Consider the following 22011-nt stretch of genomic DNA (forward strand, 5'->3'; position numbering starts at 1 on the left):
AGTTTCTATAGCATATGTCATAGCTGGCCTCACTACTGTCCTATAGATTTTGCCTTTCAGATTGATCGGCACCGTCTTATCGCATAACACTCCAGCCATCTCCCTTCAGTTCCTTCAGCCCGCTTGTATCCTGTATCCCACTTCCTTCTCAGCTCCTCCATCTTCTTCCACTGTTGAACCTAAGTATCTAAAGTCCCTCACATTCCTGATGATATTTCCTTCCAGTTCCAGATCTGTCTTCTGGCTGCCGCCCACTGTGCAACACATATACTTTGTCTTACTTCTGCTCAGTTTCATACCTCTCTCTTCCAGTACTTTTCTCCATCTTTCCAGTTTACTTCCCGCTTCTTCTCTTGAATCTGCACACAGCAGGATGTCATCTGCATACAACATTGTCCAAGGCGCATCTTCTCTCACCTCCTCTGTTACCACCTCCATCACAATATTAAACAGAAACGGACAGAAATGCTGACCCTTGATGCAAGCCAACTGTTACTTGCAAACTTTCTGTCTGTCCCAGACAGGTCCGAACACTTGTCTTCACATTTCCGGCAGCAACCTGACATATTTCTCCGGCACCTTCTTCTCTATCAGACACCTCCAGACTTCTTGCCTTGGCACTCTATAGTATGCTTTCTCCAGATCAATAAATGCCAGATGTAGCTCCCTTTGTTTCTCTCGATACTTTTCCATTATCTGCCTTAACCCAAAGATAGCATCTGTTGTTGATCTACCAGGCATGAAGCCAAATGGTTCCTTTGCAATCTCCACCTCCTTCCTCAATCTACCATCAAGAACCCTTCCTAGGATTTTAATTGTGTGGGACATCAACTTTATTCCTCTGTAATTTTTACAGTCTTGTGCATCCCCTTTACCCTTGTAGATGGGGACAAGAGTACTCTCCCTCCATTCCTCAGGTATATTTTCCTGTTGGCAAATTCATGAACAGGTCCCACAGCAGGTCAATTCCCTCTTCCCCCAGTGCCTTCCATTCCTCCACTGGAATTCTGTCGCAGCCCACCGATTTTCCATTTCTCATCCTCTTCATGGCCTCCGTCACTTCCACTCTACTGATGTTCTGCACCATCTCCTTTGTGAGTCCTTGCATTTTCCTCATTGAAAAGTCCCTCAAAGTATATTTTCCATCTGTTTCGTATGTCCACAATCCTCCATAATACTCTTCCTTCAGCATCTTTGATCTTCCTCACATGTAAGATGTCCTTTGTTGCGTTATTTCTACATTTCGCTAGTTGGTAAATTTTTCTCTGTCCTTCCTTTGTTTCTAATTGATCATACAGATCTTGATATGCCATGGCCTTCGTCTGTGCCACAACTCTCGGCTTCTTGCTTTCTCTCTCTGTCCTCTTCCACTCTTGACTCATCCCACTTCTGCTTTGCCTTCCTCTTAGCTGTTACTGCCACTTGTACATTATCATTCCACCACCAACCCTCCTTCTGCTCTCTAATCTTTCCAGATGTCTCACCAAGCACCTCGATTGCACAGCTCAGGATTACTTTTGAATTATGTTTCCACCAATCTTGTACACTTTCCAGTCCATCCGAAATTCTCTCTAACACCCTCTCCCTAAAACGATTCCTCACACTCTCCTCTTTTAAGCGAAACCACTTAATTGTCTTCATCCCATGGTATCCAGAGGTTCTTATCTTCGATCTTATTTTAAAGTCTGCGCACAGCAGTCAGTGTTGCTGTGCTACTTGATCTGTTGGAATTACTTTACAATTTGTCACAACCTTAAGATGTTTTCTTCTAGTCAAAATGTAGTCAATTTGTGAACTGTTGTTACCGCTCCTAAATGTTATCAAATGTTCTTCCCTCTTGTAGAAAAACGAGTTCATAATTGCCAGATCAAACGCTACTGCAAAGTCCACAACCCTCTCTCCTTCCTGGTTCATCATTCCCACTCCGTGGCCACCATGCACCCTTTCACAGTCTCTATTCTGTCTTCCTATGTGCCCGTTCAAGTCTCCTCCGACAATCACCATCTCATTTTCTTCCAATTCCCTCATTTCTTCATCTAACACGTTCCAGAACTCATCTTTTTCCTCTGCTGTACAACCAACTTACGGGGCATATACACTTAATACGACCACCTGCTCTTCTCCAAGACCCAAATTCATTCACATGATCCCGTCGTTCCTTCTACCCACTTCCAGTACTTCACCCTTCATTCTGCCACACACCACAATTCCTACACCATTTCTTCCCTCGTTATTTGCTCCAGAGTAGAACAATTTATATCCGTCTCCCAGTTCCTTTGCCTCCCCCCCCTTCCACCTTGTCTCCTGCACACACAAAATGTCCAACTTCCTCTTCCTCATCATGTCTGCCACCTCTCTTCCCCTTCCAGTCATGCGTCCAACATTCAGTGTTCCCACTCGCAACATCCTCTCCACATGCTGGGCTCGCTTCTTTAACTGATCTTTTTAGTTATTTCACATTAGCTGCTTAGGAGATGCCTTTTGGAATTGTCAGTTATTGTTTAATTAGCTTTATAAATATACTGAAGATGCCTGCGATACACAGGCGAAAATTATACTAATAATATTTTACGTTAGTTGATTCCGTTATTATAATTTTTAATTCATATCAGAAAGTCTCCTGATCCCTGGTGGAATTCCTCCAGTTATCCTAAATTGGGCTCCAGAGTTGACTCTAATTCCTGTCTGGAAATTAGCCTACATTCAACCTATTCCTAAAAAACTACTGCGCTTTTTTGAGGACTCAACTAATAAATCACTGTCATTCAACAGTCATCTACTCACTTATGCCACCAATATCTGTACGAATACCATGGAAAAGTTTGGTGAGTCTCGTGTGGTTGCCTTTGATATATCTCCAAGTCTTTGGACTGGATCTGGCACAAAAGCCTGTTAAGTAAACTCCCATCATTTGGTATGACCCTTGACCTCTGTATTTGGGCTACCGGATACCCATTTTGGGTGAAGGTGGATGGTTCAGAGCCTTGTGCCCTGAATCAACTGATTCAGGGCACAAGGCTCTGTTCTTTCACCCATCCTATTCTGTATATAAATGATCTACCTCCAGCAGACTACCAATACATAGTTTTGTTAATGACAGCAAATTGCATTCATCCTTTCATTTGACAAACATGCCATTTCACAAATCACTAATCTCCAGAGCCTTAACCACTACTACCTTAAATAGAGATCTCCAACCATTCATCAGTGGGGGAGGGGGTTGGATAATCTTCTCAATTTCAATACCAGCAAAACACAGCTCTGCCCAATATCCTACAAAAATGAAGCCATTTTCAGCCTTACTTCTCACATCAGTCAAATTCCTATGCAGGATGAGATCTATCTTCTTGGGATTATTCTAACCTCAAATCTCTCTTGGCCCAAACATATTATAAATATTTAACTTGAGGCATTACTTTTAACTTCAAACAACTTCTAAATTTATACAAATCGAAAATCTGTCTAATCATTGAATTAGACATCTGGGCTTGTATTCCTAAGAGTTCCCTAAAGATACTGGACTCTGTACAGAAAAGGGCAGTCAGATTGATTAATGACCCCTTTTCTGTACTAATACACTTCACTCACTTTCACACAGGCTGAATTTCTGTTGCTTGCTCACATCCTACAAATACTTCTGTGACCACTGTACATGAATTAGCATTAGTAATACTCCTGCTCTCTCTCACACATCTTCATACACATGTAGCAACTAATCAATATTCCCTCACAGTGCATCTCCAAACTCACAGAACAAATTTCTTCTTCTCTTCGCTCATCCTTTCCACTGCTGCCTTCTGGAACAGTATGCAATCTCATGTTTCACAAGTAATGCAATCCGCTGCTCTTCAGGGTAAATGTGAACAACTTCGTTCTTTGCTCATCATTGGTAGTAGTGGTGAACTATAGGTTGATAAACCTCTGATGGATGGACTTTCCCATAATAATAATAGGCTGTCTCCCTTGTCATGCCATTATGTCCTCATTTAATTCAGTATAATATCTAGCTAAATGTGAAGCTTAATTTCAAGAAAAAATAATAATATAATGTAAATTTCTTATTAGCTAAGGTTATAAGTAAGAAAATACTGATAGCAATCACCTCCATTCTTACTGAATTGAGTGTTATTAATTCCATTTCATTATTTGTGTGGCATTATATTTTTATATTAAACTAAAAAGAAAAAATTATTTATGAAAGCAATTAAAATTCTGTAAATATTAATAATTATCCAATTTATGTTGTCACATAATGAGTAATGACTAGTGGTATCAGTTCACATAACATTGGATGCATTTACCCAGTAAATGTGTACCATGCCAATTCATTTGAGTTATCAAAAAATACTTGTTATATTATAACAGTATCTGAAAGATTTGACAATTTTCAGTTATGTGAATTAATGATTAATATCATTTCCTGGTTATTAACTCTCTATATGGCCACACAGATTAAATATATCAAAAATATAAGCATCATATCCATATTATTTCTATAATATCCAAAGTTTATAATTACATAACGTCATTGAAGTTAATATAACATCAAGGTCCATGATTAGTGTAGAAAAAGTTTTATGGTTCCTACAGCTAACTACTCCATGTTAGTGTCAAGTAGAAGCTGGTGGTTATATCATTTACTCTGTAATGAGTCTAGGCTAAGGAACAGAAAGGTTTCAGAAAGAGAAGGATTTACCAGAGATCACACATCCTTCTCAATGAGATGTATAGAGAGTTCAGACATTCCTTTGGTAATGTTTTGGTAATAGATTGCTCAAAAGATTTTGACTGTGTCCAGCATGTAGAATTGTGGGATGTAGTGAAAATGGAGGTTTCCTTAACACATTATCAGGTTGTTAGCTAATTTGTTCAATGAGCAAGAAACCATGGTAAGAATAGCTGTTGGTTTATCTGATTGGTGTCAGGTAGACAAGGATGCCTACTTTCTTCTCACCTATTCAGCTGTATTTACACTTCAGGACATCAGACATGTAGCACTGAATGAGCTAAAAACAGGAATTAAGATAGATGGGTCAGCCAGCTGAGATATGCTGATGTTACAGTAGTCCTATGTAACGACAGGGAAGAACTGAGGTGAATTCTTGAAACAGTTAATGACATCATCAAGAACAGATTACTTAAACTCAACCTTGAAATGATGAAGATTATGGTTCTTGAAGTCTAAACAGGAAAATTCCCAAAAACAATTGTACCTTAATGAAGAAATAATTGAGGATACAGGAATACCTTGTATAGCGCGGTTAATTGGTTCCAAGAAGAGTCCGCGCTATGCAAAACCGTGTTGTTCGAGGTCTATTTATAAAGGTTTTCAATTTAATTTGTTTATTACAAAATTTAGGATAATAAAAATGTTTAAAAATGAAAAAAAAAATGTTATTTTTATTAACCAATAAAATAACTAATAATAACCAAATAACAAATAAAATCCTTTTAAACTGATATAAAAGTTGTAGAAACAAAACAAATATTGCTTCAATTTTAGCATACAGTAATTTTACTTTTTACTAAAGTAGTCTTTTAGTGTTTGTTGAACCATCCTTGTCTCTTCAAGTACTAGATCTCTGTAGCATTTGATGGCATTATTGAGACTTTGTCTCACTTTGATGCTTCTTTCCAAATTCGGGTCGGCATTTATGAGAAAGTCGGAAGCTTCTTCAATTTTTCTCACAAAAGTTGAAAGGTCAGAAAAGGAAAATTCTTCAATCATGACATCAGTGGGGTCATCTTCGTCTTCATCTGCTTCATAGGCTCGTTGTTGTTCCAACTCCAAAAGGGTTTTATCATCCAGATCATTTGAATGAGAATCAATACATTCATTCACATTGTTACAATCTAAACTTGTAAAACCAATATCTTTGCCCATCTGCACAATTTCTGTTGAGATTTCCTCTTTCTGTGTTGCAGAGGCAACAAAGTCCTTTGAACAATGCTGCAAGATATTATGCCATATGGCTCTCATGTTGCTTTCAGTCACCTGTTGCCAAGATTCATAAATATTTTGAATGGCATCTTTTATGTTAAATTTCTTCCGAAATTCACTCATCAAAGTCCAAGAATTTCTTCTGCTGCAGCTTTAATAGCTTGAGCAAGAGTTCATCTTAAACAGTAAGCCTTGAAAGTGGAGATAATGCCTTGATCCATCGGCTGCAGAATTGATGTTCTGTTTGGAGGGAAAAAATTAATCTTGACATTTTCATCTAAGTCAGTCAGTAGAGTTGGATGGCCTGGCGCATTGTCTAATAAAAACAAAATTTTGAAAGGAATATCATTCTTTTTACAATAGCTTTTAACTTCAGGGAAAAAACAAGGTTTAAACCAGTCTTCGAAAATTGAACGAGTCACCCATGCTTATTCGAACGCCAATGAACAGGTAAATTGTTCTTTGTAAAGTCCTTAAGAGCTCTTGGGTTTTCCGCTGTGTACACCAACAGTGGCATCAATTTTAAATCACCTGATGCATTACCTTCTAGTAAAAGTGTCAATCGGTCTTTTGACACTTTATACCCAGTTTGTGTTTTTTCCTTCTCTGCTAGAAATGTGTACGATGGCATTCTTTTTCAGAACAAGCCTGTCTCATCAGCGTTAAAAATTTGATCATCTGTGTAGCCTTCCTTCTCGATAGGCTCCTTCAATTCATTGGGAAATAATTCTGCAGTTTTAGTGTCAGCACTTTCGCTTTTACCTTGGATTCTTACGTTATGAAGTCCCATACACTTTTTGAAATTGTAGAACCACCCGTGCCTTGCTATAAAAGTTTCACTGGTTGTACCTCCTTCATTTTCTCTTTCATTTTCTTTTATTTTGTCATATAGACTTGTTGCTTTTGCCTGGATTATCATTTGACTCAAAGGAATATTTTTCTGATTACAATCTTCAATCCAGATCATTAGAAGGCGTTCCATATTTTTCATTGTAGAAGATTGATTTCTCGTGATCACTTTTGACATATAAGAAGCAGTGCTCATTCCATGTTTAATCTTTTCTTTGCTCTGAATAATTGTTCGTACAAATGACTCATTCATTGAATTCTCATGTGCTATTTTAGCAAACGAAGCATGACATTTTATAATTTCAAGTTTCTTCTCTAATGTCAACCACTTGCGTTTTTTTTGTTACTCCAACAGTGTCTTGTTTGTTTTGTCTCTTTTCACTCATACTTAAATTAATAAAAAATATTAAATACTAATATTAACGTAAATAATAAAATGCCGCTGGGAAAGAACACGTCTACGTGAGATCCAATTGAATAACTACTGCATAAACGTGGCTCCCGGGAGTCGCCGGCAGTGTTGACAATGTTAGTGTAATAATAAAAACTGTGTTGTTCAAAACCATGCTATACAAGGTATTCCTGTATTAGCAAATTTGTATGCTGGGGATGGGAAATCCCTTATTAATGTGATGAATTGCTGTTCAGAAGATTAGGAATGACTAGAAGAATAGTCAAAATCTGGAAAGTCAGATGTGTTACTACAGGAATAAATCTGGATTTAGCAGTTTTTCAGCTGTCTCCTATGAGTTGGTAACTTGGAACATGTAGTCTGGAGAGCTGCTTTTCAGGTGTAGCATTACAAGAAGATTGTTGAGGATCCCATATACCAAAAAGGCTGACAAATGTATCCTAGAAAGTATCAGTAGAATACTTTGACTTGTTAAGAACATTGACAGAAGAAAATAAAAAGCTGAAATACTCTGGCCACACAGAAAAATGGAAGGTAGACTTTTCCAGTAATATTGTCATTGAGAAGAATGGATGGTGTGTCTGGAGTGACTGGCTTTTTTCAGAATTGAAGCTTCAGGAAAGTCCACGGTATGATGTGTGACACATCACGCAGAGCTACCATATGGCTCGTTTGCTGGTTAAGTTATGAATGAAAAAAGAGAAGCATTCTAGAAGCTGAATTGAATTCTAAATTATTAGAATTATTGTCATATTTCTCTTTTGAGTCATGTGACTTACTGTTTTAAAGAATTGGTTAAACCTAGTTGGACAGCTAGCTTGTTTTGAATTATGGCCAAAGTAAAGCAAAATCAATAGTCAAGTGTGTTACATTTGTTAATTGCATGGGCTCGTCTTCTGGCTGGCTTGCCTGTTTTTCAGGACAAAAAAAATTCAGGAAGAAAAATCCTGCCACTTGCATAGGTGACTGGATAACTCATCTCCAATTGTGGTGGAAATTCCAAATGAGATTGTTTCCAGGTCCTTTCCGTCCAATGGACATCTTCAATACTGAATGAGCTATGATGGAAGTATTAACGGTATATATCTTCCATAGAAAAGATGTTGAAAGTTTATTTTTCACTTGGTTAGAGTGTAATAAATTTAGTTTAATCCTTTATCCAAGTGTGAGCAAACAAAGTTTGTGCCTGAAAGTATCTTCAGGACTGGGGTAAGGTAAATTTATTATATCCATAGAAAAGACTTGAGTTGTATAGGTGCATTTCTCACTTGATGTTAAACCATGACATGTTCTTCACCATGCTAAATAGACCATTAAATATACAGTAAAGACAATATGGAAAAGTGTTTATGAAGATAAAAATCGACTGCTGGAGGAAAGAAGCCACATCCTCCATTGCATTTCACATTTTGTGAAGAACAATCACTTGATCATCTTCTAAGAAATGTGTAATTTGAATGGCATCATTAAAATGTTCGTTTTGCTCTGCTCATCACTGTCCATTTCCAGTTTCCCTCACTAGTTCTCCCCCAAGAAATTATATACTTGGTTTAATCCATTATCCAAGTGTAAGCAAACAAAGTTTGCACCTGAAGTATCTCTCAGGACTGGGGCAACTCGTGGCAAAGGCGGTATGACTTCACATCACTTGCTTTAGTATCCCATAATGCAAAGCACATCTCCTTGCAGACATGTATAATGCTGTGCATTATGGGAAAGGTCACTACCCAGACCAGTTTCGACCTTTATTGAGGTTTGGGTGATGAGTGGAAGCCAGACCTGGAAGTGAGATACCAGGTTGAAGTAATGCAGAAGTCATATTTTCCTATATGAGTTGCCAAAAAGGTATCTCACCGTATTATTAAAATACTCTGGATTAGAGATAGATAGCTGTTTAAAGCTTTTCACTTGGTTTAATTCATTATCCAAGTGTAAGCAAACAAGGTTTGCACCTGAAGTATCTTTCAGGACTGGGGCAACTCGTGGCAAAGGTGGTATGACTTCACATCACTTGCCTTAGTATCCCATAATGCAAAGCACATCTCCTTGCTGCATACTATATCAAAAGGAACTGTCCATTGCTTTGGGAGAAAATATATATATCACTTATCTATGTCACAGCTTAACTTCATATAAAAGAAATTTATTTGTTAATTTTGGGATAACTGCTTCCCTCATAATGCTCTTCTCTATCTTTTTTGGTAGAGAAGAGTGTTATCTCTATTTCCCCCCCCCCCACACACACACACACATTATCAATTATTTAAATGATTTACTGATAGATTAACCATCCAACCCATTATGATTTATATACACATCAAAGTTACCATGGATGCGAAATGCATATTAAAATTGTAATACCTTTTTGATGTTACATTGAAATATATGATGGATACAAAGTGTATGAGGAGTGCTATATTTTATCCATATTGGCATCAATGTGGTTAAAGCTTTATGCGTGTTTAGGTTATAACAGTATTTTATGGCTAAACTAGGTGTTTATAAAATCTTATTTAAAATCACTCCAAAATCTTTGGTCTAAAACATTGTTTTTAACTTTATTTTATTTTTCAGAGGCTAATTGACAAAACAAAAGTCACATGTCTTAAATGGGTTCCTGGCTCTCCAAATCAGTTTCTAGTATCACATAGCAGTGGACAGATGTATGTATATAAAGAAGATTTACCTTGTGGAACTACCCCCCCACATTATCAATTATTTAAACAGGGAGAAGGATTTGCTGTCTATACATGCAAAACAAAGAGCACAAAAAATCCCCTTTACAGGTGGGTTATAGGTGAAGGGTCTTTAAATGAATTTGCATTTTCTCCATGTTCAAAATATCTTGCGACTGTTAGTCAAGATGGCTTTCTTAGGGTTTTCAATTATGATACAATGGATCTTTTGGGAAGAGTGAGAAGTTTTTTTGGAGGTTTGTTATGTGTTTGTTGGAGTCCTGATGGTAAATATGTTGTGACAGGTGGGGAAGATGACTTGGTAACTGTCTGGTCATTTCAAGAAAAGAGAGTTGTTGCCCGTGGTCAAGGCCATAAATCATGGGTAAGTGTTGTAGCTTTTGATGCCTATACTACTTCTTATAGTGATCTTGATGGACTTGATTTCAGTGGTAGTGATGAGGAACTTACACAGCAATTAGCTTCAAGTAATGTGAATGAATCATCCAAAGCAGGAGCTACAAGTACTTCCAGATCAAGTTCAAGTTTACTTCCTCCTCAAACCGTGACATGCAATAGGAGTTCCTTTTCTGAGAGTCGGTCATTAAATATAACATCATATAGGTTTGGTTCAGTTGGACAAGATACCCAGTTGTGTCTTTGGGACTTGACAGAAGATGTAATAAAGCAGTCATTAGGTAGGAATAGGACTAGTATGTTGCTAAACAGTCCTTCAAGCCATCTCACATCTCTTAGCAAGTGTAATAATGTTACTCATGCACAGGCTAACTGTTGTCCAAAGGAAGGGCCAGTGATGGATGGAAACTTGCTAACTGGTATAGGTGTGGGAAGTAAGAGTGCCACTTTGGAAAAAGAAAAAAAACATGAAAAGGAACATAAACGGAACTTCAGTCTTGCATCACGCAATACCGACAAGAATAGCCTTAATAAATCCAACCAGAACAAAATACTGGAAGATCCAATCAGGCTAATTGGAACTTCGCTTTGTCCACGCCTTGATGACGTGCCAATGTTGGAACCCCATGTTTGTAAGAAAATTGCACGTGAAAGGCTCACTGCCTTAGTGTTCAGGGATGACTGTATGGTTACTGCATGTCAAGAAGGTATTGTCTATACATGGGCAAGGCCAGGAAAAGGGGTAAGTACGTTTTCTTCTACTATGTCAACTTAGGAGTAAATTTGGATTGTTTTTAGGTTGCACGATTCCAGAGAATGGAGTGTATTGGTTCTCATGATGCATAATATGCAAAGAGAAAACTTGGAAAGATAGCTGTAAAAAGTAATTGAATGGATCTCCATCAGCAGTATGAAGGATGTCAAATAAAATTTTCTACTTTTCTCTTTATCATCAAGTGTTAGCACATTTCACGTTCCTTCAGAAATGCAGATTAAAGTTTATTCAGTGAATTGTGCATGTTTTCATATTTTGCAACATCGTTGCTATCAAGTATGTAATTCATTTTTATTTATTGAAATATCCAGATTTGGTACCATTTTTTTCTCCTCTATAACTTTGATTTTATTAGTATGATTGTTAGCAATGAGTTCATCATTGGCTAATTTCCTTGAGAAATTGCAATCTGCACATACCCCTAGATAGTGCAGTAAGTTAAAGTGCTGACTGGTAGTATACTGATATATTATAATTCAGCAGGATTAACCTACTGACAAACTTCCTACATCTAATTAACAAAACCTCAAAAAAAAACAACTAATATTATTCATAAATTCCTTTACATGCCCAAGTACATTTACAGTATGCAGTTGACTCTCACTACACCAAACTCGTAGGGACCATAGGAACAGTTTCTTATAATGGATAATTTTATATAGTGAATTTATTTTAGCATACCATTGTACATGTAGGACTGTTGTCAGGACTTAACAGTTGTTTGTTCAAGCAGTTTATTATAATGAGAGTTGAATGTACTTGGTCATGTCAAGAAATTTATCCAGGTTGCTTGCTCAGCCAGCCTCTATTTCAGATTCAATCAGATGCTCTGAAAAAAACATTTAAGGTGAACTGCACAGGTTGTGAAATCCTTTCACATTTTGAGGCCAATTAGAAGCCTTTGTTAAAGTCTTTATATTCATTCCTTCTTACTTCAGTGAACTTCTCTTATGCATCCTCATTAAACTGGGTGTTGTGTGATTTTCTGTCAGCTACTCAGCTTCTATTCCTTAATATATAAAATCCTTCCCATCCAGTGCAACAGCGTGTAAAAATAGTCATAATTTATAATTATGCATCTTTTTTACAATTGTTTCTCTACATTACTGTTTTATTAGTTTCCTTTCATCCTTTCACATTTTGAGGCCAATTAGAAGCCTTTGTTAAAGTCTTTATATTCATTCCTTCTTACTTCAGTGAACTTCTCTTATGCATCCTCATTAAACTGGGTGTTGTGTGATTTTCTGTCAGCTACTCAGCTTCTATTCCTTAATATATAAAATCCTTCCCATCCAGTGCAACAGCGTGTAAAAATAGTCATAATTTATAATTATGCATCCTTTTTACAATTGTTTCTCTACATTACTGTTTTATTAGTTTTGGTTTTGTAACACACATAATTGGCACCTGTGATTTGCCCAATATTGATATTTATGTTAAAATGAAATGTAAAGTATTTGAGATTACTGTACTGTAGATTCTGATAGCTGAAATAATTTGAATGGTTTTTAATATAATTCATAATTGTTAAGCATTGTGTTATCTGTTGTTTGTTGTAAAGACATTCTCTTTTCGCTAATGACAACAATGTTTCAACTGTTGCTGACTTCTTGCTTGCAGCATAATTGAAATGTGCATACTCACCGAAGTGACAGCTGCCTGAGATAGTGTTCAGTACCAAGGTAGTGGAAGTTTAAGAAAACTTGACAGTCAAAATTTATTAATCCCAAAAAGGAATTATAGTAAGGTAAATCCTTTAACTTAAAGAGTTGAGACTATCAACAAGTGAATAGTAAATAAAATGAGATATTAAGTAGACATTCTATTTATCTTTTTCAACATACAAAGAAATGCAAAATGGAAAGTTTTGTCGTCTGTCTGATGCTGGTTTTTTTTTTTTTTTTTTTTTTTATGTTGAGCCCATACACGAAAGGTTGGTTGATGAACCTGTAGTACATTAATACCATATATGGATAGTGGGTTAGGAAAGGAGAAACTTGTTTATATTTGATTTGAACCCATTGTATATTGTATTCTTTGGGAAACACAACAGGGGAAAGACTGTTCCACAATACAGCAGTTGCAGGGATGAAGGAAGAGGAAAAGAAACTTGTTCTGTTTGTTTCAAGGTGCACTGTGAAGGGATGTTGAGCAGCAGCTGCACATGTTCCAACAAGCTTAGTACTAAGTGGGGGAATTATTGATGTTATTTCAGATGAGCATTTCCCATGGAAATATTTGTAGAATATACATATTGCAGAAACCAAACATCCATGTAAAAGTGGGGGGAGTGAGTTGGTAAGAAATGGGGCATTAATAAGTAATTGCTCTCTGTATTGATTCAAGCATTTTGAGGAAGCTTTTAGAGGTCCCACCACTTCAATAGCTGGCCAGATTTGTGATTTGTATAATATTAACAGCTGTTTAGGAGTGAAGTAATGTCTTGAGTGAAAGAGAAATCCTAGTTTTTTGAAACTGAGGCTGAAATGGTTGCAATGTGTTTATTGTGATATTATTTTATTGGAATTAGTGAAATCTGAAGGGATAAAGTGGCTTTAATAAAGAGGTGCTACTTTGGTAGTGTTTATAAAGTATCAAAGGAAACTGTTTTTCTCTGGTAAAGAACTTATAATTTGCGCTTCTTGTATTAAATTACCTGAGGTATATTTATACTCCAGTGAAACAGTGAGGATGAATGGAACAATATATGTTAACTATATATATATTTGAGAAAAGGTCCTAATGAACTTTTATTGTTTGTAGAAATTCATTGTGGAAAACAGTGTTCAGTCTGGTACCCTGATTTATTGCATGTAAGCAAATCAATAATAGAATGAATCAGGGAGAGAATGAATTTATTCCTTATTCCTTTAAAAATAAAGGAGATCTCTGAAGTATAGTTTTAATTGAAAAGGTCTTGGATTTAAATAGTTTATATCAATCTAAACCAATCAGATTGAACGCTTATGTATTTACTTTAACACTCAGTGTAAGAAAACAGTCTCTTTACAGAGACATTAACATGAATGATGCAGCCAGTAAGAATTTTAATATAACTGGCACAGCTGACATGACACTATGTGATTTATAACAGTGGTTCAGTTGACTCTTAGGATTGGTTGTGACTATTTTAGACTGTAGAAAGTGTAATTTTGACTGAAGAAAAAGGTTATAGGAGATAGTGGTTCATCTACATCTACGAGGGTTGTCTGAAAAGTTCTCAGCCTAACAATGAAAAAACGAATTTATAATTTCAAAATCATTTTTATTTTTCAACATAATCTCCCTTAAGACTAATACATTTATTCCAGTGCCATTATCCCGTCCCTGTAATGGTTCTCAGTAAGATCTGCAATCACCTCTTGATTCGAAGAAAATTGCTGACCAGCGAGGAAGAGTTCTAGTTTTGGGAAGAGATAGAAGTGAGAGGGAGCCAAATCTGGAGAATAGGGTGGATGTTCCAACAATTCATAGTGCAGATGACTTAATTTTCCCATTGACAAAACACCTTTGTGGGCAGGTGCATTGTCCTGATGAAAGATGATTTTTTTTCTTCTGTAAACTGGGTCTTTTCTCGCGAATTTTTTTGTCTAGTCTGGTTAAAAGATCAGGATAATATTTCCCAGTTATTGTTTTACCCTTTTCAAGATAATTAATAAACAAAATGCCTTTAGCATCCCAAAACAACAATGCCATGACCTTTCCTGCTGATGGAATCAACTTTGTCTTCTTTGGTGCTGAACAACCAGCTTCTGTCCACAATACTCAATTTTATCCATTTCAAAGAATACAGACAGCACTTTTATTTCAGACAGCTGTATAAAACAAACTACTTGATAAAATGTCTTGCAATTTCACATGGATACTTATGACAGATGAACCAACTTGGGGAAAGAAAAAAAAAAAGCTTGTCGATAGTGTTGCCATCTATGGTCGAGGCCAAAAACTTTTCAGACCATTTAAGAATGAATAATTTTTTAGATTAATAATATCTTTTCAGGTAATAGTCATAAAACATAGAAACATTTTTTAAATGTCCAGAAAAAATTAGGGATTTAGGAAAATGGTCAGATTTCCATTTGTTAATTATACTTCATAATAAGTTAATGGGTAAAGCGAAAACATTCTTAAATACATCCCCTTTATTAAGAGACACTGACAATTATGCAAAATTTAAAAGTTTGCTGATATCAGAAATTTCAAATGTGGAGAATTAGGGCCTAACATATGGAAAATTAATTATTGCAATGTAATAGGGAGCCTTTTTCAAAGTATTATTATTATGTGCTACCTCCAGGGAGTCCAAAGACTCATCGAGGGAGAGTGTGCCAGCAGCATCGAATGATTGAACCCCTTCCAGCTACTAATTGCACTCAAACTTGCTTAACTTTTTGCATGAGCCATTAGTAATATTACCACAGACTTTTGCTAATTGCTTTGAATATTGCTTATGAATTTAAAGTTCTATCTGAAGATAGATCCTCTTTAGAGTGGTTGTTGTTTCATCAAAAAAAATGTTAAAAATCTTGAACGTTTTCAGCACGTTAGGGAAATGGTAGAGACACTTAGAAATTTTTTTTTTCCGCACACATACTAAACCCTCTCCAGTGCAATGAAACCTATTTTCCTGATACAGTAATTGCAGATAAAGTGAGAGAATGGCAGTTTTAAAAAATGTGCCAAAAAAAAAAATAGTTTAAGGAAGTTTCTAAGGATTTAACTGAGGATTTTCCAGAATCTGAGTCCAAAGTAAAATCAGATAATTTAGGACAATTAGAGAAATTAAAAATATTTCTTATTGAAGAAATAGAGAGACAGCAAAAACAATTCTGAAAGGACAGGAACTTGTTTAAGATGATATCTGATTTAACAATATACAAATATCCTCCTACAGATAATCAGCCTTCCTCTTACAAATCTCAGAAGGGATGTTTCAAATTGTTTATATGCAATAGAGCTGAACACTTTGCTAAAGAAGGTTACATTAATGATAAATTTAATTATCAACATAAGAAATTTGAGAGTATAGGAAAATTCAGAAATAATTATTATTTTAATATAATATTAGCAATAATAGAAATGTTTTTACCTAAACATTCATGAGTAAAGCTCAAGGCAGCTCCATTCCTTAATGAAAGTTGGATGTAACATTAGCTCCTTATGCTAATAGAGATAATCCTTTAACAGTTCTACAAGGATTTATTGTAAAATTGCCTTGTGAAATCTTACTTGATTCTTATTGTTTGTCTAACAAAATTTTCTCGTCTGCATTATTAAACTTCCATTCTCTTCCTTCTTGTTTCTTTCATTACTTTGGTTCCGAACGTTCTCTGGCAGCTGTCAGTCATCCATCAACCTGTTTGGTGAGCATGTGTGCTTCAACTATGCTGTAAGCAAGAAGTCAGTAATGGCTGAATGTCATTGTTGCCAAAAAGATAATGTTTTTATGAAGAATGATAGATACAACAACACTTAACAATCATGAATTATGAAGTTGAAATTGTTACAGCTATCAGAATCTAGTAAGTACATCAATCTCAAATACTTTACATTTCATTTTAACATAAAGATCAATATCAGACAATGCAAGTGCCGATTATGTGTTACAAAACCAAAACTAACAAAATATTAAATAAAAATGAGTAAGCTTGTAAAAAAAAATTATGATTTTTTTTTTACAAGCTTACTCATTTCTTTATTATGTTTGACTTATTATACAGTAGATGTGCAATATGACAAACACCACTATATAACAAAATGATGCTCTGTAATGACCTGCAGAAAAGAAGTGGCTTATGTCCCATAAAATCAATACTGTTTTAAGCTCACTGTTGCAAACAAATTCTTTTACTGTTTTACAAACAGTAAAAGCACAAAACTTTCGTAATAGTAAATTTAATTTTCTCACAGATCACATCACAAAATATAGCTGCTGGGAGTAATCCTATGGGAAATAAATAATGCATGAAATTTTTAGTGTTTTATATTAAGACTACAAAATGAAGGGAGAAAAGTGTAGCTGTGGTCAATAAAGAAGGTGGCAAGAAACAACAAAGGAGATGGCAAGGAATCGTACGTTGACCACAGAGAAAGGATTGGCAGGATCCATACATAAAGCACATAAAACAACATAAAGTACGAATGCAAACAACAGGAAACATAAGAAAGGAAGTAGAATAGTATGAAATAAATCCAGAATTAATTTCTCGCAGCAAAGGCGGTTTAAATCCCACATGTGGGGTTTAATATCCCCTTAATTTAAATAAATAAATCCAGAATTAATGTTTAAATTTCAAATTGTTATATTGGTGGAAATTAATGCCACTTACCTGAAATTATCATAATGAACCAATTTTGTGGTCTGTACTCTCAAAAAATAACCTTAAAACTTGCAGTCAAATTTATTTATAATTGGTCACTTCCAGTTAGACAATCAGAATAAACAGATAGCCCATTAGTCTGTCTAAAGCAGCAGGGGAGCATCTAAATTAGGCAGATGTAATGTCCATAGGTCTCTTTCCATTAATTTAAGTGAATGTAATGTTTTGAATTTCAAACGTTAATTCAGGATTTTCATTTTAATAGTTTCATATTTTTTTAGTTGTCTTCTTTCTTCCATTATTGTTTACAGTTGTTTGCCTTATGAATGGTTCTTGCCATTTATTTGTGCTTTGTTTTCTTCAATTCCCAGTTGTTTCCTGGGAATGGAGTTGGCAACTGCCTTTATATCCCCTAAATTGGCTAGCAAACCTTTCCCTATAACCAACTATTCCTTTGTTCCAAGAGTTTGTTTATAACATGTATTTAGTTACAAAACAGTTACGCTTTGTGTTATGCTTTCAGGAACAGATATAGAAGAGTTGGAGTTTTCAAAGTTCAAGATACTTGATAAAATAAAGACTTGATTCTGTGTGTTAGTCAAGTAAATAATAGTTTAATATCTGACATGTTTCACTGACTAATATCTGTCAGCATTTTCAAGGTTACACTGGTAAGCAATGGAAAGTAACAAAAACTAGGAAACTAACCGACAATTCTAAAAATTATATAAAGTTATCACTGTGCATGACACAATACGTGTGCCCCAAGTACAACGTTTTATTTGTTGGGATATTTATTGTAATTTTCATGAAAGTTCATTTCTTTTTGGTTAAATGATCTGATTAGAGTTTTCCATATATCTAGTAGGATTAGGCCTTGATTCTTATTTAAGTTACCTGTTGAACGGACGACTGTAGCAGCTTCTTTGAATGTTCTGGAATGGTAGTTCTCTTCTATGTAGGGCATATGACTCATATCCCATTCAATATTATGGTTGGTAGAGGCAAAATGGGAAGAAAGGCCTCATATATCTTGTCTGTTATTCCTTACATAGCCTATGTGTTCTTTCTTTCTTTCTTGTTTTAAAACTTCTAGATGTCTGTCTGATGTAATTGATATTGCATGAACAGGGTATGCTGTAAGCTTTAGAGTATTTGTAGAAAGGATGGCTATCTTTCAGGGATCTTATAAACTTTTGAATGGTCTCAATAGGTTTGAAGGTTACTCTGATATTATATGGTTTCAGAAGAAGAGCTAATTTTTTGGATATGGTACTAACAAATGGAATTGTTATAGAGCTGATGTATTGGGTTTCATCTCGTTGTCTTTGCGGTATGTCATTAAAGATAATCCTGTTGATAATTCTTGTAGGGTAGCCATTTAGGGATAGATCCCTGGATATTTTCATTAATTCTTCTTGTAAGTCACCAGGGTCTGTGGTACGCTGTATAGCTCTTTTTTTAAGCATATGTATAATGCTGAGTTTCTGGGATATGTGGTGAGACGAGTCGAAATGGAGGTAGCGTCTAGTATTAGTAGGTTTTCTATATACCGACAGGTTGATGCTATTGTCAGGTTGTTTCTTAATAAGGACGTCTAGGAATGGAAGTTTATTATCTTTTTCTAGTTCCAATGTGAACTTGATAGTGTTATGGAAGCAATAAATTTTGTTTGTTTTGTTTAAACTATTATTTACTTGACTAACATACAGAATTAAGTCTTTCATTTATTAATACTAGTGGTCAAGAAAAGGGTCATAATATGAATAGAATTCAAGATACTTGCTTGAATATTCATGTAGTTTGCATGTGAATTCTATGCCCTCTATAATTATTAACTTGATTATAACATTTCTTGTTGCCTGAATAAATCAGTATTGACATCGAAGATTAGAAAAAGCATTCGCTTCTATAGAAAGTAGCAGATAAATAGTATGTTTTTTCACTTCCAAGGATGGTTCATCAAAAGATTTCTGAAGAGAACATAGCATAAATAATATTAAGGTGCAGCAGGCTAAACAAAAGTGGTTCATTTGAGGCTGCTCAACTTAATGAGAAAAAGTAACACAAACTAGAATTTTCATTAAGTTTCAGATATGTATATTGCTATGCATTATGGAAAGGGTCACTACCCAGACTGGTCTCAGTTTGGTCAAATTTGCAAAGAAATTGTTGGATTAATGGTGTAATTGTTGAGCACTTGGCTTGCTCATCATGGACATCAACAGCCTCTTTTTTTATTTTTTTTACTGCCTGCTTTGTACAGTTTTTTGGGACACTTGATCCCAAGATATTTATTTGTTATAGCCTACTGCTACATAGTATTCTGCAACTGACTTGAGATACATGTGTTATTTATCTTCCTGTTTTGAGCTTCTGGGAGGTGAATTTACAATAAAGTTCAGTATGGTTTTGGAACATTTGTTTTCCAGAATCATGCTCATTGTAATCTACCTCTTGGTGGATTAGTTATGTGTGATGTCAGCATTTGCAAAGAATTTTGCAGAAGAATGTTTAGCTCACTGGGATACTGACGTCTCGGTGAAGCTGTATATTTCATACGAACTATGGTGTATTCAACACCATCTGTATACATTTGTTTTGGATTATCTGTAGTTTGTTAATGTTTGTATCCTCTTTGTGACTCCAAGTTTGTGAGCTGTACTTCAAGTTTGGACTGATCAACATCTTGTATAGGAGTGGTTTGCCTTGTGTTCTTAGTTCTGCTAAGAACACAAGGCAAATGAATCCCTTTATTTAGTGTATCCCTAAGAATATTTCTATTGGTTGCCATGGAATGGGAGGTACCAAATATGACTGTTTCACCCTCTGGGGGGGGGGATAATTGTCTTGTGTGAATAACACAGCAGTGCTCTTGTCTGTAAATTAATTCAAAATTTAGTGAACCATTGTTTCATTTCTGAGACTGCATTTAGCAGTTTTTCAGTTGCCACTCTAGGTCATAGGAAGTGCACCATTATTGCAGTATTATCTGTGTTTAAGGCCATTATGGTGGTAGCTATTCCAGGGAGGGTGTCAGTCACATAGATTGCAGTTATTTATTTATCATATGATGGTAAAATACAGCAAGGAACATAATACACCAATGTAACACATGTATGATAACTAAAAGACACAAAAGATAGATGGCAATGAATAGAAGTGACAACATGGAGCCCTGGGGAACACTTGCTGTTATTTTGTATTCAGGCAATCTGATTCCTGTATCTTCACTTGAAGGTTGCGATTGCTGAGGTAGGATTTAGTATTTATTTTAGAAGCCCATTGTGGCATATTTTGTTGAATGCTTTGGCAACATCCAGGAGTATCACTCCTTTGTGCTGCTTTCACTTGAACCATATGCTATTGTTTTCCTTGACTGAAAATTTGTTGTTTGATGGAGTGGCTCTCTTAGAATCCATATTATTCATTGGGAATGAGATTTAATTCCTCAGTGATTTTCTGCAGTCTTGTAAGTATTATCTTCGGCTATATTTCCTTGGCAGGAGTGCAGGCCCATCAAGCAGCGGTTTTTGAGAATTGTGCCTGCTTTTTGTGGTTTTGGGATGAAGATTATGTCAGCTAGTTTCTGTTGTGCCAGGATGTAGCGATATCCTATTACATAAAGAGCAACTGTGTGTATTATGGTTTTATGTGACAGGCCTTTGATAATTTTGTCAGAAATCCCATCTGAGCCTGGTGCTTTCCTATCAAGTTCAGCATTGATTTTACATATCTCAGTAGAGGGGGGGGATATCGGATGGTGTTCCTGTATTCTGTACATTTAGCATACCTGAACATGTACTTTATTGATTGTCCTGATATGTATAAATGTGGTTTGGACTACATTACTTATCTAGGCTGTTGCCAAAAGCTTCACCTTTGTCTGTGTTGCTGTAAACAGACCATATTCACTATGCATATGTGGGGGACCCCCCCCCCCCCACACACACACACAAACACCAACCTGTTGAGCACTGGTTGGTGTTTGTGTGTGGGGGGGTCATTATTCTGTGGTATTTGCACTTGGCTCTATTCTTTTCATGTATGAGGTTTTAATTTCATCTAAAAGTCAGAGTTCATGCATACACATCCATAATGGCAGCCATTAATGTAGTTCTCTGCATTTCCACAGCTCAGAATTTAGTTGTTGCTTTTTTTCCTTCAAGTCATTGGTTTCAACTGGGTCAATAGATTTGTGTAGAGCTATCATTAGTTTTGTCTAGTTGGGAGCTGATGTGCAACATTTTCATGTTTGGAGTCCACTTGGAATAAAATTGGGTTGTGGTCAGAGCTGAGGTTATTCATCACAGTTATTGGGTTTTGGTGTTGCCATATAGCAATACCTTGCATAGTGTGGTTTTGAACAGCATGTGTTTTGCTATAGCACAGTAGTTTATAATTTTTACAATTTATGTCTGTTGCAGTTGTACAGTAGAAGGAAACTATTAGAGTTCAAAGATCTGGAAATAGATGAATAATTAATTAATAAAAAAAATTATAAAATCACAATATATATGATTTTTGGGATCTGAAAGTTCAGGCCTTGCTTCTCATGCCATCGACACTAGGCATGAGTTCAACGGAACCATGCCAAGATGCTACATTACAGTAGGTTCAAA

The 22011-nt window shown here is 35.7% G+C and overlaps 1 protein-coding gene across 2 annotated transcripts in view; it reads left to right on the forward strand.

Annotated features, from left to right (window-relative positions):
• Positions 1 to 22011, forward strand: part of LOC150101353 (WD repeat-containing protein 20) — a 156389-nt gene that overhangs the window by 73308 nt on the left and 61070 nt on the right. For both annotated transcript variants that reach the window (XM_090400281.1, XM_090400282.1), the window contains exon 3: positions 9777 to 11036. In XM_090400281.1, coding sequence (XP_090256407.1) covers positions 9777 to 11036 — 1260 coding nt within the window. The remainder of the gene's footprint in view (positions 1 to 9776; positions 11037 to 22011) is intronic.

This window comes from Typopeltis vanoorti, chromosome 11 (genome assembly GCF_054136105.1).
Source record: "Typopeltis vanoorti isolate ZY-2024b chromosome 11, IOZ_Tvanoo_1.0, whole genome shotgun sequence".
Lineage (NCBI taxonomy): Eukaryota > Metazoa > Arthropoda > Arachnida > Uropygi > Thelyphonidae > Typopeltis > Typopeltis vanoorti.